This window comes from Montipora foliosa, chromosome 13 (assembly GCF_036669935.1).
Source record: "Montipora foliosa isolate CH-2021 chromosome 13, ASM3666993v2, whole genome shotgun sequence".
Taxonomy (NCBI): domain Eukaryota; kingdom Metazoa; phylum Cnidaria; class Anthozoa; order Scleractinia; family Acroporidae; genus Montipora; species Montipora foliosa.
The window spans coordinates 22,808,138-22,822,390 of record NC_090881.1 but is presented as its reverse complement, the minus strand read 5'-3'; the positions used below and the strand labels follow the sequence as shown (position 1 = coordinate 22,822,390).

Sequence of the window (14,253 nt, the reverse complement as noted above, 5' to 3'; positions counted from 1 at the left end):
GAAAATAAATATTCATCAGCCTTCCACGTGCGCAGCCATTTTCTCTTTTCACTAAGAACCTGTCAGCGAGGCAAGACTGCATGTAATCTCGTACCCAGATCTCCCACGGCCGTACGGAAGGGAGATCTGGTAAAGTTCGATTTCGAGCATGCTCAGTGCCAGCGAGGCCCGAAATACGGGCTTTTCTATCACTGCGCATGTTCGTACTCTCTGTTGTGATTTTTGCAGAATAAACACGGATTTCGAGAGTACTCTTGAAGAGATTCTTTTGGGTAGAGGACAAGGAAACCTTAAACTTAAGCCCAAACAGAAAGAAGCATTACAGGCGATTGTTTTTGAACGGTCGAGATTGTTTAATTGTCGAAGCAACTGCAGAATCACTGAAACGAGCGCTTAGGCTTAATCAGTAAACGAGTGCTATTTCCTTCACACGATCTCGTGCAAAGCGTAGTTAGCCAAACCGTAAATTGAAAGCTTAAATGTTAAAGAGGATTTAGGCCTAATCACTGAAACGAACGCTTAGGCTTAATCAGTAAACGAGTGCTATTTTCTTCACACAATCTCGTGAAAAGTGTATTTAACCAAGCCGTAAATTGAAACCGAAAATGTTAAAGAGTGCTTAGACCTAATCACTGCAAAGAGCGTTATTCTTGACACGATATCGTGAAAAATGTAGTTAATCTAACCGTAAAATTCACAATTGATCACTACTTAATTCGCGAGTCACGCTTTAAGAACGATAAATACTGTTTTGAATAAATTACATACTTCAACTTGAATTTATTAGTTTCTGCGTACCGCGTAGCCAGCTACGCAGAACTTTATTCGAGTGGCAGGGTACGTGGGGCTTTCTTCGGTACCATTTACACAAATGTCGCAAATTTTTAAAATGATTTGCCTCAAATGTAAAGCTTTTCCGGCGTCGGAAAAAAACAAAACTTTCCTCCGCCCAACTGGCATTTATTCAAAACAACACATGAGCTTGCAAAAACTAAACCTTCACTAAGTGCCCCGCGAAATAAGCCAATCGGAACGTAGATTGCATTGCCGCAACCTTTTTTTAGTAGCCAATGAAAAATGGTGTACTGTAGAACTTTACCAGATCTCACATTTCCAGTGACAGAGTGAGATCTGGGTACGAGATTAGACTGCATGCAGACGTCTGGGAACACTGACTTCCACTAGAACAAAGACTTCCGCTCGTCTAAAAATAACTTTCGTGGACATGACATATCCCGGCCAACGTCCGGCCAAGATGTTGCGTTAAAATGTTGCTAGCTTTTGGCCAGGCCTTTTAGGTCACCATTCTTCCCTTATCTTGACCCCATTCTTAGTTCTTTCATTAGTTTACTTGATTAATCGTAACTATTACAAAATTCTCGAATCTGATTGGTTCTATGCGCGCGTAATTAACGCGCGATCACGTAGGTGTCCAATTACAGGTTTCCAATAGATGGTTTTCACCTTACGTCTCTTCAGCCATGTTGGTGCACAGAACAATAGAGAAAAAAGTCTTTTGGGAATGCGACTCTGTTATTATGCAAAACATGAGCCGTAATTTGCTATTGTTTTGTACACCAACATGGCCGACTTATCACGTGATTGAAAACCATCTATTTGAACAACTCCAAATTGGATGCCTGTAATTGGACACCTACGCCATTCGCGCGTCAATCACATGCCCTTAGATGGGGTCTTTCTTGCTGTTTTCCTACTGTATCAAAACAGATTGGATGTAATTTTAACTTTTTCACACAAAAAGGTATTCAAGGACTTTTTATCCTCTCATTTTCTTATAGTTGCGATTAATTAGTAATAGGACTTCGTGTCGTACAATTAAGGGTAATCGTGCGGGCTCGGCCGATTTTGAAATCAGTCGCACGATTACTCCTTGAATTGTACTCCACTCAGTCCTATTACTATTACTGAAACGATAGTATTCACAGCATTTAAATTTCTCCCGACGTTTAGAGTTTGGACTAGTATATTCAGTGAAACAGCCTGTCCTAGGTATGGGAAAATATCGGCCGCCTCTGTGTTGATGTGACTCTCCGCCGTGCTGGTAACAAATTTACGTCACAACAGCGCGCATTTTGTCAAGCAATCGGTGTTTTCACGGTACCATTTCACAGCTGTTTGGTGATACGTTGTTTCGGAGTCAATCCTTCTAAGCGCAGTATAACAGTTTGTTGAAAGTGGCTTAAACCATCGTAGGGTTTTAAAGGGTGTTGCGTCAATAGAGTTCTTCAGTGCAACATCGCCCCCTCGTCTCGCGCTTCGCGCTCGTGTCGATATCGCGTTCGCCCCGCTTCGCTCATAAAGCGCTTATCATGCAGGCCAGTAGGCTCTCTATTAAAGACGTTTTCATTTTATTTTACCAGGTCCTCAAGGTCCCAAAGGCGAAAAAGGAAGCGAGGGTGAAACAACAGTAGTGTCCGGTCCTAAGGGAGAACCTGGCGTTTCTGGTGAAAATGGAACAGATGGGGCTAATGGACAAAAAGGAGAACAGGGACCACCTGGTCCAGCAGGCCAGCCTGGACAAAAGGGGGACAGAGGTTTGTCTGTCTGTCTGTCTGTCTGGGCTTTAGTTAATGCAATGAACACAACTGAGGCAACATGTTGAGAATAGATCAGTGGCGCTTTCCATTCGACCAAAAATTTTGCAACTTCGGGGAGAAAACTCAAAAAGAGAGAATTTTTTCCGCCATGAAATTCAGGAATTTTGGGTCGACAGATTATTAGAACAAACGGAAAATTCTGTTTCATTGGTCCTTTTCTACTCGGCCTGGTTTCTACTTTATTTTTATTTTGAGAATTTGGTTTTATTCGGCCAAACGGAAAATATTCTTCCATCGTTTCATAATATTTTGGGATGCTTGAACCAAGATTATTAATCAAATGGGAAGCCTTCTAGTTGAGCCCCGTGATGCAGAAACGATTTTGTCATACGGCGTGGCTCAGTTGCGGCTTAGGTATGTAGATGCGTTATATGACGCTTGTGGCCCATGGCCAGTAGCGTACAACTTCCCTTTTGTTATTTTGCTGAATTTTCCCCAATAGCGCGCGCTCTCATTGGTTACTTCGAGGTCACATGACATCTAACAATAAAACTGTTTCCCGCCAAAAGTCTCTGAGCGGGCAACAGTGCAAAATCTGTGACGTCAGAGGGTAACAGTGCACTGTTACCCGCGAATGTTGACCGACGACCGCCGTTGTTGTTGCCATTGCACTTTTCGCGCTATATAACAAATCACTTAATGACTGGTCCCGAGGGAAACAGTTCATTTTGTTTCCCTCGAATTTCAATGTTTCCCTCGGGACCAGTGAATAAGTGCTTAGTATTTGCGTTCTTTTACAGACCGAATTATTTTTAGATTGATTTTCCTGCGAAAACAGATCTTTCCAGCTAATCACAAGTCTTGCGTGAAAATTATTTCCCATGTGGTTGAGAATGGTGACTTGTGCTAGTCAAATCTTATTGAAGAACGCATCTGAAAACATCTTGAATCTGTGAAAATACCGCTATATCGACGTGGTATTGGCGTTGTAGGCTCCTTGTCCCGGGTGTTTGAAAGCCGATTAACTTAATCCAGGATTAGCGTAAACTTTTGTTTCATGTTTTCAACTTTTTGGTTAAAGTTTGTTTTGCTTATTTTTGTTTTCCAAAACTGATTTCGTCTAATGTTAATTTTGGTCGAATATCAGCGTTGACCAGCATTTGGGAGTAGAGAAATAAACTCCTTGGTTAATTTTTAATCTGGGATTAGCGTTTATCGGCTTTTCAACAACCGGGCTCTGGTTATGAGGTCCTGATCACGTTCACTCCACCAACAATCCATCAGGATTTTTAGCGGAGGCGCACATCATAGTATAATTCTTCCTAAAATATTTGGTTCCTATTTTGATGCTTCGTTTCACAACTAGAAAATATTCAGAATTCTCCGTTTGTAGAAACAAAGAAGATGGGAACATTTGCCTTCGACGTTTTCACTTATTGTAGTTTAGAAGATTGGAACCCACCAAAAGGGGGTTTGGCTTGTAGAGCGGTTTCCAACTGAGTGTCGAAAGTAATTAGCGAATTACTTTGGTTTTGCATTACTTCACTCAGTGATTGATTTAAAGTTTTCGCGCCACTTTTTCAACCAATCAGAAGTGAAACCAAAACCAATCGTGGCTCGCGCGTGCACATTTTCCCGCGCTTTGTGTCAGCTACATGTAATTACTTCGAGTTTTGATTGGTTTGCCGGATTGTCTCCGTCCCTTTTGATTGGCCAAAGTAATTACTTTGGTTTTGGTTTTGCGACACTCATTTGAAAACCGCTCTTTCATTCTCCGTGCTGTGCTCATTGCGTGGGGGAATATTGTTTTTAGTTGTTGTTGTTTGTTTGTTTGTTTGTTTGGTTGGTTGCTAAATTTCTTCTTTTATGATAGGTGACAACGGTGAAAAAGGCTCGGAAGGCCAAGCTGGGCTCCCTGGTGCGATGGGCGATCCTGGGGAAAAAGGAAACCCTGGTGAAAAAGGACAGGTGGGACCGGCTGGACCTGCTGGCGCGAACGGAAGCAGGGGCGTTGAGGGTTTTCCAGGTGTTCCGGGACCCCAAGGAGATCCAGGGTCCCCTGGAGAAAATGGAGCGAATGGGGAAATTGGTTTGAAAGGAGAAGAAGGGCCTAAAGGTGTGCCCACCAACTTTCTCATATTTCATTCATGTTTTGCAACTTTGGGCTGATTCTTTCCATCCTTTCCCCTTTGCTATTTGAAAGAGCACTTTGAAGCAAACTTGGGACCCGTTTTGATATCTGAATAATAGTTAATATGCATCATCGTCTTCCTGAATATCCTTTTGCAAGCAAAGAACTTTTCGCGCATATAAAGCTTAGGGTGTCTACAACATTCCAAGGGTTTATTAAAACCAACAAAACCGGTATAAACACCAATATTTATCAATTAATGTTCAGGGAAATTAATGAACCCCAAAGCCTCGTTGTCACATGTGGTAAATGATATAGTAGCTAATATATCCGAGCATTGAACATATACAATTGTTAAGAATCCCAACTGGCGGGAGGCAAACCAGTTGGCTATTTTACAAGTGCACCAGGAAGTTGAGCCAGGGACTACCTGAAACAAATTCAGGGAGTGGTCAGAACGCGGTCTTCAACCCGGGATCTCCGGATCTCAAGGCACTGGCCCTATCCACTCGGCCACACTGCCTCCAGTGAGTTAGCTCAAAAGAAAAACCCAACAGACCCCTTTTATGTTAGAGGAAACTTACGGGATTTCGACCGACTAAGGACGGTTTTAATTCTGCTGAAATTTGACACACACAACTGAAACTCCTTTTAATAAAAAGGACGAATTCGTGCGACTAATCGCAGCGACAAAATTCTGCTGCAGCGACAGTGATTTTCATAAAATTGACCGTGTCACACAAGGCGAATTGTTGCGGCAACTTGCGACTTGACCCCGCGACGTGTGGCAGCGACTTATCGCCTGGTGTGTCCCGGCCTTTAAAATTACGTAATTTTTCCCTCGGTTCCGGAGTTACGAAGGTTTGAATTGAATTGAATCTGTCTAAAAAAGGAAAGAATCCTGTGCAGGACCATTACTTTTTTTTACAAATGATTTCTTTACTTTGCTTCAGATAACTGGCACGTTATCAGTTTGCCGACAATAAAACTGTGCTATTTGCAGACAGGAACCTTAAAGGGGCTGTGTCACGGCAGTGGAATTCATTTTGTGTAGCTTTACCTATTACTATACTCTCCCCTACTCGCTATGCAACTTAATTAATCCAGGAATAACTTCTAAACAAACACAAATCAAAGCTTCGTTTAAAAGAAAGGTCTGTTAAACATACATAATTTAAGTTACGAGCAGCAGAGATAAACTCTGAAAAACAATCACAATCCATTTTTATCTTTTTCAGTTTTGCCCATCCCTGCCTTCTTTTCATTCTTTTGTATTGGCTGTTCTATCCAAACCTTCCTTCAGTGTTTTAAGTAGTTATTTTCACGTTTCGCTTGATTTAGTTGCCAGTTCCTAGTCGTTGAATTCAGGTAATCCCTGTTAATGGCGCCACTATCTCGTTGGTGAATTTTAGAAAATCTGGATTTAAATTAGGTATCGGACAAAGGCGTTATCAGTAATTTGACGTTCGCGCCCGTTTCGTGCATGTCACGTACACGTCATGCATCGCAGACCACGAAGGTAAACAAACATGGCATCAAGCCAGTGATTGATCCTCCCTCGGGCGAAGGGTCGCTTGTGTCATCATGGGATAGCTGTGGACCCAGGTCTTGTCGGAAATGTCACGCGATGACATGACAGTGCGAATAGACAATTGCTTTGAGAACTTCGCAGCGATTTTACTCTCTTGAATGCCCGGTGACCCCCATTTTTCTTTCGGTAGATCACTTCCTTTCCTGACTTTGTCCATTTTTAACAAAAAACGAAAAAAATCTGTACGTGAGAAGTTACAAATATTTCTCTTTTTATGCTCTCGTGCGACAGAAGTTTTCTTTCTTAGACTAATATGTAGTCTATTTCACCTCAGAAAAAGACATCAGCTGCAAAAGTTTATTTGGTTATATGAGTTATGTTGAATTGAGTACGTTAACCCCGATCTAAATTTCACTAATGTAGCTTTTTTTATTGCTGACAGTTGTAAACTACGGGTCGTCTTAAAATATAACGCAAGCTTCTAAAAATGCACCTTATATCGAAAACGAGCACGATGACCCACTATATTTTTGCCTTTTTGGCAAAAGTAGATTATTACTTTTCTGCGTGGCAAGTTTAAATAAAATCTGTACGTGGGAACATTTTGGGCACGAACGTCCTTAAGAGACTAAATTAAAGAAGTGAAAGGACTCGAGGTTACTTGCACCTGAAGAAATTCAAATTCCGTCATTGCAGGAGCCAAAGGAGAACCAGGAGATATTGGAATTGATGGAACCCCAGGACCAAAAGGAGATCCCGGTGCCGTCGGAGCCGTGGGCCCTAAGGGCGAACCTGGCAACGTTGGTGCACCCGGTGCAAATGGTAAGAAGGGAGACCAAGGTCCGACAGGCCTTCAAGGAGAAAAAGGAGTTCAGGGTTTCCCTGGGGAAGATGGATCACAAGGTCCTATTGGAGAGAAAGGGAGTCCTGGAAGCTTTGGTGTTAGAGGATTGAAAGGAGAACCCGGAGCAAACGGGACTCGTGGCCAGAAGGGTGAACCAGGAGTCGGTCTGGGTAAGAGTACCTTTTATACGGACCAAGAAAGTTATGTTCACGCTCTTTAATTCCTTTACTTAAGACCAAAGGTCTTCAACATCAGTTCGATTCTGTACAACGATGTTGAACGATGTTAACTGCTGGGGTGGGGTGGGTAAACGGTTTCAACACATCATCAACATTTGATTCAACAAAGCCTTACGTGATGCTTTTATTCAGTCCCATGCTACAGCCGCGGTTATTACTATGGATACGGACATGGATACGTCATTGAGAGAGACCGATTAGTGCGCACGCGCATACCCAACGATGTTGAATGGTTGTTGAAGCAAAGTTTAAACCCTATTAAAACTCATTCAAGATTGATTCAACATGCAGTCGGTTGCCCGTGCCCGTTTCTCGAAAGTCCCGAAAAGCCATTAGTGAAACTGCCAACCGCTTGTTTTGGAAAGCCGATCTTTTAACATGTTTTCAAGCTAACTAAAAGAAACAAGTCTGTGAAGTTTGACGACTTTTAAATCCTCTCCGTTTTTGAGATACAGAAGAAATTGTGACACCCGAAAATGGCCCGTAAAGTTTCGGGACTTTCGAGAAACGGGCCCCCGATGGAAACAGTGAAAACTTTAATCGGGCTTAAAGGTTCCTTTCCATTTGACAAAATGTTCTGTCTTAATTGTCTCAACGTTAGCCTCTCTGACTGGCTTGAAAACTACGTGATTGCGCGGTGGCTTCGGTGGGGTTCAGTGCAATTGTTAATTACTTAACTTTAGGAGCATGGAATTTCCGTAATTCCAAACCAAAATGTTCGTTGACTGGAAAGCGCCCTTGGATCGCTAAACGAACCCTGTTTCTCAGACTACAATGTGAGCTATTTGGGCCTCACCGTTAACGGCAAGCGTATTTTTCAGATTGAAAAGGTGAAACAAATTGCGTTTTAATCATGTCAGTATTATGTGGAGGAAATAATAAGTAAAAAAAAATAAATAAATAAAGGAAATAGTGATAGTGCTATGCACTCTTAAACTTATCAAATCTGAATTTAATTAACATAAAGAGAAAATAGAAAACCAAACTTCTTTTTCAATTTTGATTGTTTTTGTTGTTGTTGTTGTTGTTGTTCTGGTGTTTAGCATTTGTCAGCCTTGAAAATAGAAGCTTTTTAATCGTAGTTGTATTTGTTGTTTAGGTCAAAAAGGGCAGAAGGGTGAACCGGGCATAGACGGCCTTGTTGGGCTTGAAGGCGAGAAAGGTCCCCAGGGACCAGCGGGACCGGCCGGACCTCGGGGACCCAAAGGGGATTCCGGGGCACCTGGAGATAATGGATTACCTGGACCGCGAGGTTTGCTGCTTTTTTCGTACTAGGATTTCACCTTCTTTCCACTTGTCACGAAATCTTTCTTGGTTACGTTAGGAAGGATTGCGTGACTATTGTTGAAAAGGTTTTACATGACGTCACGGTGGTCATAAACAAAGTTATTGTGACGTTTAGGTGGCTCAAACCAGTTTCAACACTTGAAAGAAACGTTCTCATTAAAAGGATTGAGACTACAACACTTTATCACTTAACAGCAATGTTTATGGTACATATCAAACACCAAGTATTGCTGAAAAAGATTCGGACGTAAAAAGTTACCGTTTTCTTTAGCTGCTCATATCTCACAAACGAACTCGGTGACCCCCATTTTTATTTCTGAAATGTAATCAGCATGCCAGATTAAAAAAGGTCCGTGGAGCGGATTCAGAGCCACCTTAAATAATTGTTGTACATTACTCGCAAGCAAGATGGAATAACTGAATCACAAAATAATTACCAGCGTTGTCTTTGTTCAAGTGCCTTTTTCGGTGGCGCTGCTGTCGTCGTTGCTAAAGCCTTGAAATGTTGTGCAACGGAAGCACAGCTAAATTGAGTATTTTCGCTAATCTTTATGAAACATTCTCTACAAGGCCTTACCTGATCATGATTGTCATTCTACAGGGGATCCCGGGTTCGATGGTATTGAGGGTAGAACAGGACCCCCGGGCGATAGAGGACTGCGAGGACCTGACGGCAGTGTTGGACTTCCGGGCCCACCGGGTGAAGCGGATTTCGGATTCTATGTAGTAAGGCATAGCCAAACTACCAACCTCCCCGATTGCCCGTTGGATACCCTTTCCTTATGGGAAGGATACAGTTTGTTATACGTTCAAGGCAATGAACGCGCCCATGGACAAGACCTGGGACAGCCCGGCTCATGTCTGCCGAAATTTAGCACCATGCCGTTTCTGTTTTGTAACATCAACCAGAACTGCAACCTGGCGTCGAGAAACGATTACAGCTTTTGGTTATCCTCGCCTGAGCCAATTCCTATGATGCCGGTTTCGGAGAATGACATCAAACCTTTCATTAGCCGCTGCCGAGTGTGTGAAGCTCCCGCTATGGTAATGGCTGTTCACAGCCAGAGCAGCATGACACCCGATTGTCCAGAAAATTGGGAGAGGCTTTGGAGAGGTTACAGCTTCCTTATGGTAAGAAACAGATCTAAGGCCCGTAGCTTATACACCACAGTATCCGTCTTCGTCTATTTTCGGCCATCTTAACAAACGGATGTACCGCTTAACGGCGCAGATATTTTCTAAGCCATGCAGGATTTTATTGTTATGGGACCTCGATCGCTCCGAAACTATGTAAGTTAGGAAGAATAGGGCTTAAGACTGAATCCGGCGTTTTCGAGTCCGAACCAATAGAAAGCAATAAAGTAATCAATGTATTCGAACTATAGCGAAGATGTCTTTGCCAATCTACGAAAGTGCGAATTGTAGTTCAACGTGCAGTGATTGCTATAATCTTTAAGGTTGGGTTTTCAGTTGGTCCTTTTAGCTGATACTAACCGAGTTCAGGGACCTTAAGTTGAACTGAAAAGAAAAAGGGGATTACATCCCGAGAAGACGAGGCTTGAAAGATATTAATTTTATCTCCAAACCTTTCAATCAAGCAATGAAACAAAATTAGGGATCCTTATTGTAGAATACGTCCCACTAAATTGGCCAATCACAGCGTGTGTACTTTCTGAGAGTTTTGATCAAAGCTTACATATATTACACTAGAGTTAGTAAAGTTAGTCTCCCTCTACTAACTTTGATTACTCAGGGCAAAAATATCGTGTAATTTGTAGCGAAAGTTTGTTGCGTCAAAAATTTCGCGAAAAATTGTCAAATGTAACATGCCCCGAGACAAACGCGACTTTTTGTGATGTGCAATCGTTTCGAGAAGTAGAAGTTGGTTTCAATTGCTTTCGGCCACGCCTCTCTAACAGTAAAAAAAGTAGCGAACTTTTCAAACGTTTCGTGGTGTAACTTGTTTCTCTCAACTGTATAGCTCTGTTTATGCTCACCCAGGCAATCAGTCTGTTCCACTGACCTCGCATCATTATTTTGAGTGCGAACAGGTGGAAGGAAAGCGTTGGCATCTGTCCAGCAACTTCCATGATTCACTATATGCGATTTTTTGTTGTAACAAATTTGTGAAAGTTTATTGCTTTCCTCATTCTTTTCTTCCCATCAGCACACGAGTGCCGGCAATGATGGAGCGGGCCAGTTACTGTCATCTCCAGGCTCTTGCCTTGAAGACTTCCGCACATCTCCGTTCATCGAATGTCACGGGCGCGGAACGTGCCATTATTACGGAAGCACCTACAGCTTTTGGCTTAGCACTATAACAGATGCGGAGCAGTTTAGAATACCAGAGCCAAAGACTATTAAATCTGGCAATCAAAAGGAATATGTCAGTAAATGTGCAGTTTGTATGAAGAAGGCTTACGTCAACAATGGGAACGGCAACGGAAATGGCTTGGATCCTATAAACGTTGGCGACTTGCCAAACTGAAAACCCGTTTTTCGTTTAGTCATATTGTTTAGTGCCTTCTGTGGTGTAATGAAAAGATGTTCTCTTGCTTGAGTGCTGTTTTGTTTTCAGCGGTTTCAGTTTTTTTGTCCAAAGACTATTTTCATGGTAAGGTATTTTCATCTTCATTTCATCAATTAAGTCTACTACCAAACTCACTTTTTCGTTAGGTATGCTCATATTTTAAGCTTCGAGCTCCCTCAGGATCTTTAAGCTCAGACGTCAGCATCGAAAATGTAACGCAATTTATCTTTCGTGTTCTTGTTCACCACGATATATCGATATGCATGGTGCATTTCGTGATGCATTGTCACGCAACTGCATTAACATCCGCGTTTGTTTAAATGCGTGACCACAATGCATATCACCAGACATTTTTATGTAGGCGAAAATGATAAATCTTAGTTGCTTCATTCCCCACGGTTTTTCTTTTGGTGGTTGCTCAGTAATATTTTAAACGAGCTTTTTTGTGAAACCTTTGATATTGGTAAGTGAATTTTGCATATAGTGATTTTTTCATAGAAGCGTGGAGCGAGTTGAGGATTACGTGAAGATAGAGAGAGCAAGCAATACGTCTCCGACCGCTGAGAACTTGTTTGATCAAAGAGCCATAAGCCGACAGCTAAAAAGCATCTTTTGCAATGTTAGGTCAGCGTTTTCCAAGGAGCTACACGATGTATGAGCGATGAAACGACCGGTGTATTTGTTTTAACATTCAGATTTTGTTGAATTGTCTCAATTTCACTATTTTTCTTGTCACGTTATTTTCCGCTTGAAATATAACCGAAATAGAGTATTACGGCGTGACAGTTTGGAAATAAAAGTTTCGCGTTTCTCAAGTCTTCTTTTTAAACGGTACTTCTTTCACGCAGTTTTATTTTGTGTAAAATAATGTAATTTGTTTCAAGGAGAAAATCAAAAATCGTGCCTTATTTCACGTTCACATTTTTCGCGATCGTCATCGAACTAGAAAGCCCTAACAGTAGAAAAGCTAACCAAGCTGCCGGTCCTCTTCTTAGACAAAGCACCAGAATTTACCAAATTGCGCTCGGATTCTACGAATTTAGCTGAAGTTTAAGCGTTGTATCATTGTTGACTGCAGCGACGACAAGTGATAGTTCAACCACCAACCAATCTGCGAACGTCATTAAAAACACCTTACCAATCGTGGTTTGTAACAGCACACAGTCAGCCACATATTCTTTGCGCGGGAATTTTGGAACTGGTGCCGAGCGCGGGAATAGTCCCTCAGGTCAAGTCGCGATTGCACATAATTAGTTCAAAACTTGGCATGTTTGCCCTTATTGCCTAGAGCTTGGTGTATGAGATTTTGAATCAAAGTCTGCTTAATACAATTTTTAATTGCAGTGCCTTTTCTGAAGTCTACAAGAGGAATAAGGAGGCACGTGTTAAATTTTTAGTATCTACCTTGCAATACTTGATGTTTTGCAAATGAGACAACGGCTACAGTTGGTCAACAACAAATAGTAGGCATTTTTTTGCCGTGTTTTCAAAAGACCATTATGCATGGGAACTCTCCAGTTAGTTTAGTCAAGCTCTTGAGAATAGCAAATAGCTAATACATACCGACCTCTTTCCATATTATTAACAGGAAAGTATTTCATTTAAGAATCCTAACTGACCGTGTGAAACACTTTGCTCCTCGAAAACTCCGAAGCCCTTGCTTCAAAATGAATATTCCTGCAACTGTTCTCTACACATTTTGTTTCGGCTCCATACAAATCGCTTAATGGAATAAGTGCAAAGAAAATTATGGTGTAATATACGATAATTTTCGTTTTAAGAAATGGATTATTTCATGTCACAAATCAAGGTCGACGCGGAGGATAACGAGCTCAGGCTGGTTAGTCTGCGATTCGTGGACTTCCGGTACCTCTACAGGCTCAGAAATTCTACATGACCTTTACTTTGAGTCTACTGCGCAACTATTGGGAGTCGGCCGGAGTTCGTTATCCTAGCTGCTGGCCAAAAACATCGCGACAACTGAGCGAGAAAGATGCCTTTTGAATCACACAAAACTGCCTAATATTGAGAGAGAGAACATTTTAGTGGCTCTCACTAAAACCGACTCTGGCCACTTCAAGCGAAAATCAATTAGGTTTTTTTTATATAAATAATATGCCGGGCTTTCTATTACTTTATATATTTGCCTTTTGCCATGGCTTATCAGATACAAGGAATTTTCTACATTGAATTTAAGCCCTGTTTTGTATTTTAATGGTCGTATGTTCCAAAATATATAATGAATAGTAAAATATTTTAAATAGCGATTGAAGTGTTATTAATCTGACGAATTTCACCGATTAGCTTCGTAAAATTTACATCCCAAACATAGCCTATATTAAGAGATCATGTAAATCGAATTTTAGGGAAGTAACGATAGACAATGATTATGATTTGTATAGCTACTTCAGAGTTATGGTAATAAAAGCTTTTTTGTAATGATTTGGAAATTGATTTAAGGGGTTGTAAGGGTGTATGAATTTCGCTCACGTTCCATGCCAGTCTTTGAAAGGCGGGGTGTTGGAGTAACTTTTACGACCCAAACGGTCCTCAATGTTCTGAAACAAGGAAAGTGTTCAAAAACCTTTATTGACTGTGTTAATTAAAGATATTTTTTTCCCCGGTTTGTGATTATGCAGGAAATGTAGATCTTAACAAGTGTTATTGAAATCCAAAAAGAAAATTAAGGGGTAACCACGCATTTTATTTGTAAAAAACTTTAAAATACAAAGCAATGTATGGCGTTCTTTCTCAAATTGAAGCTTAATTATCTGTCAAAAATGCATGGTTACACTTAATTTTCTTTTTGGATACCAAGGACACTTACTAAGATCTACTTTCTCCGGATAGTTTTAAACTGCGCAAAAATATCCCTGTCTTAGTAAGCATCACCGATAAGAAATCCGAGTATCTCGAGATGCGCAGAACGCATGCGCAATAGCAATAGCAGGCACCGTCCTTAAGTTGGCAGAATAGCGACACTGATTCCCAGTCAATCCCGAATAGTTCATGTCCTTTGTAAGTGGTAACGGCTAATTGGGCAGTTCATCTGAAATTACGATTTTGTCGGTTTCCCCCCACAAGGGACTGGAGCCAACCCGGACTCAATGGAAATTCACCATTAGCAAAATAC

The 14,253-nt window shown here is 41.4% G+C and overlaps 1 protein-coding gene across 1 annotated transcript in view; it reads left to right on the top strand.

Moving 5' to 3' along the window:
- The window catches only part of LOC137982585 (collagen alpha-1(IV) chain-like), a 75,451-nt gene extending 61,892 nt beyond the window's left edge, over positions 1-13,559 (top strand). Inside the window, exons 31-36 of the mRNA XM_068829698.1 lie at positions 2,382-2,555; positions 4,432-4,674; positions 6,917-7,234; positions 8,403-8,555; positions 9,192-9,721; positions 10,758-13,559. Of these exons, the coding sequence (XP_068685799.1) occupies positions 2,382-2,555; positions 4,432-4,674; positions 6,917-7,234; positions 8,403-8,555; positions 9,192-9,721; positions 10,758-11,078 (1,739 nt within the window). The 3' untranslated portion in view covers positions 11,079-13,559. The remainder of the gene's footprint in view (positions 1-2,381; positions 2,556-4,431; positions 4,675-6,916; positions 7,235-8,402; positions 8,556-9,191; positions 9,722-10,757) is intronic.
- The last annotated feature ends 694 nt before the right edge of the window (positions 13,560-14,253 follow it).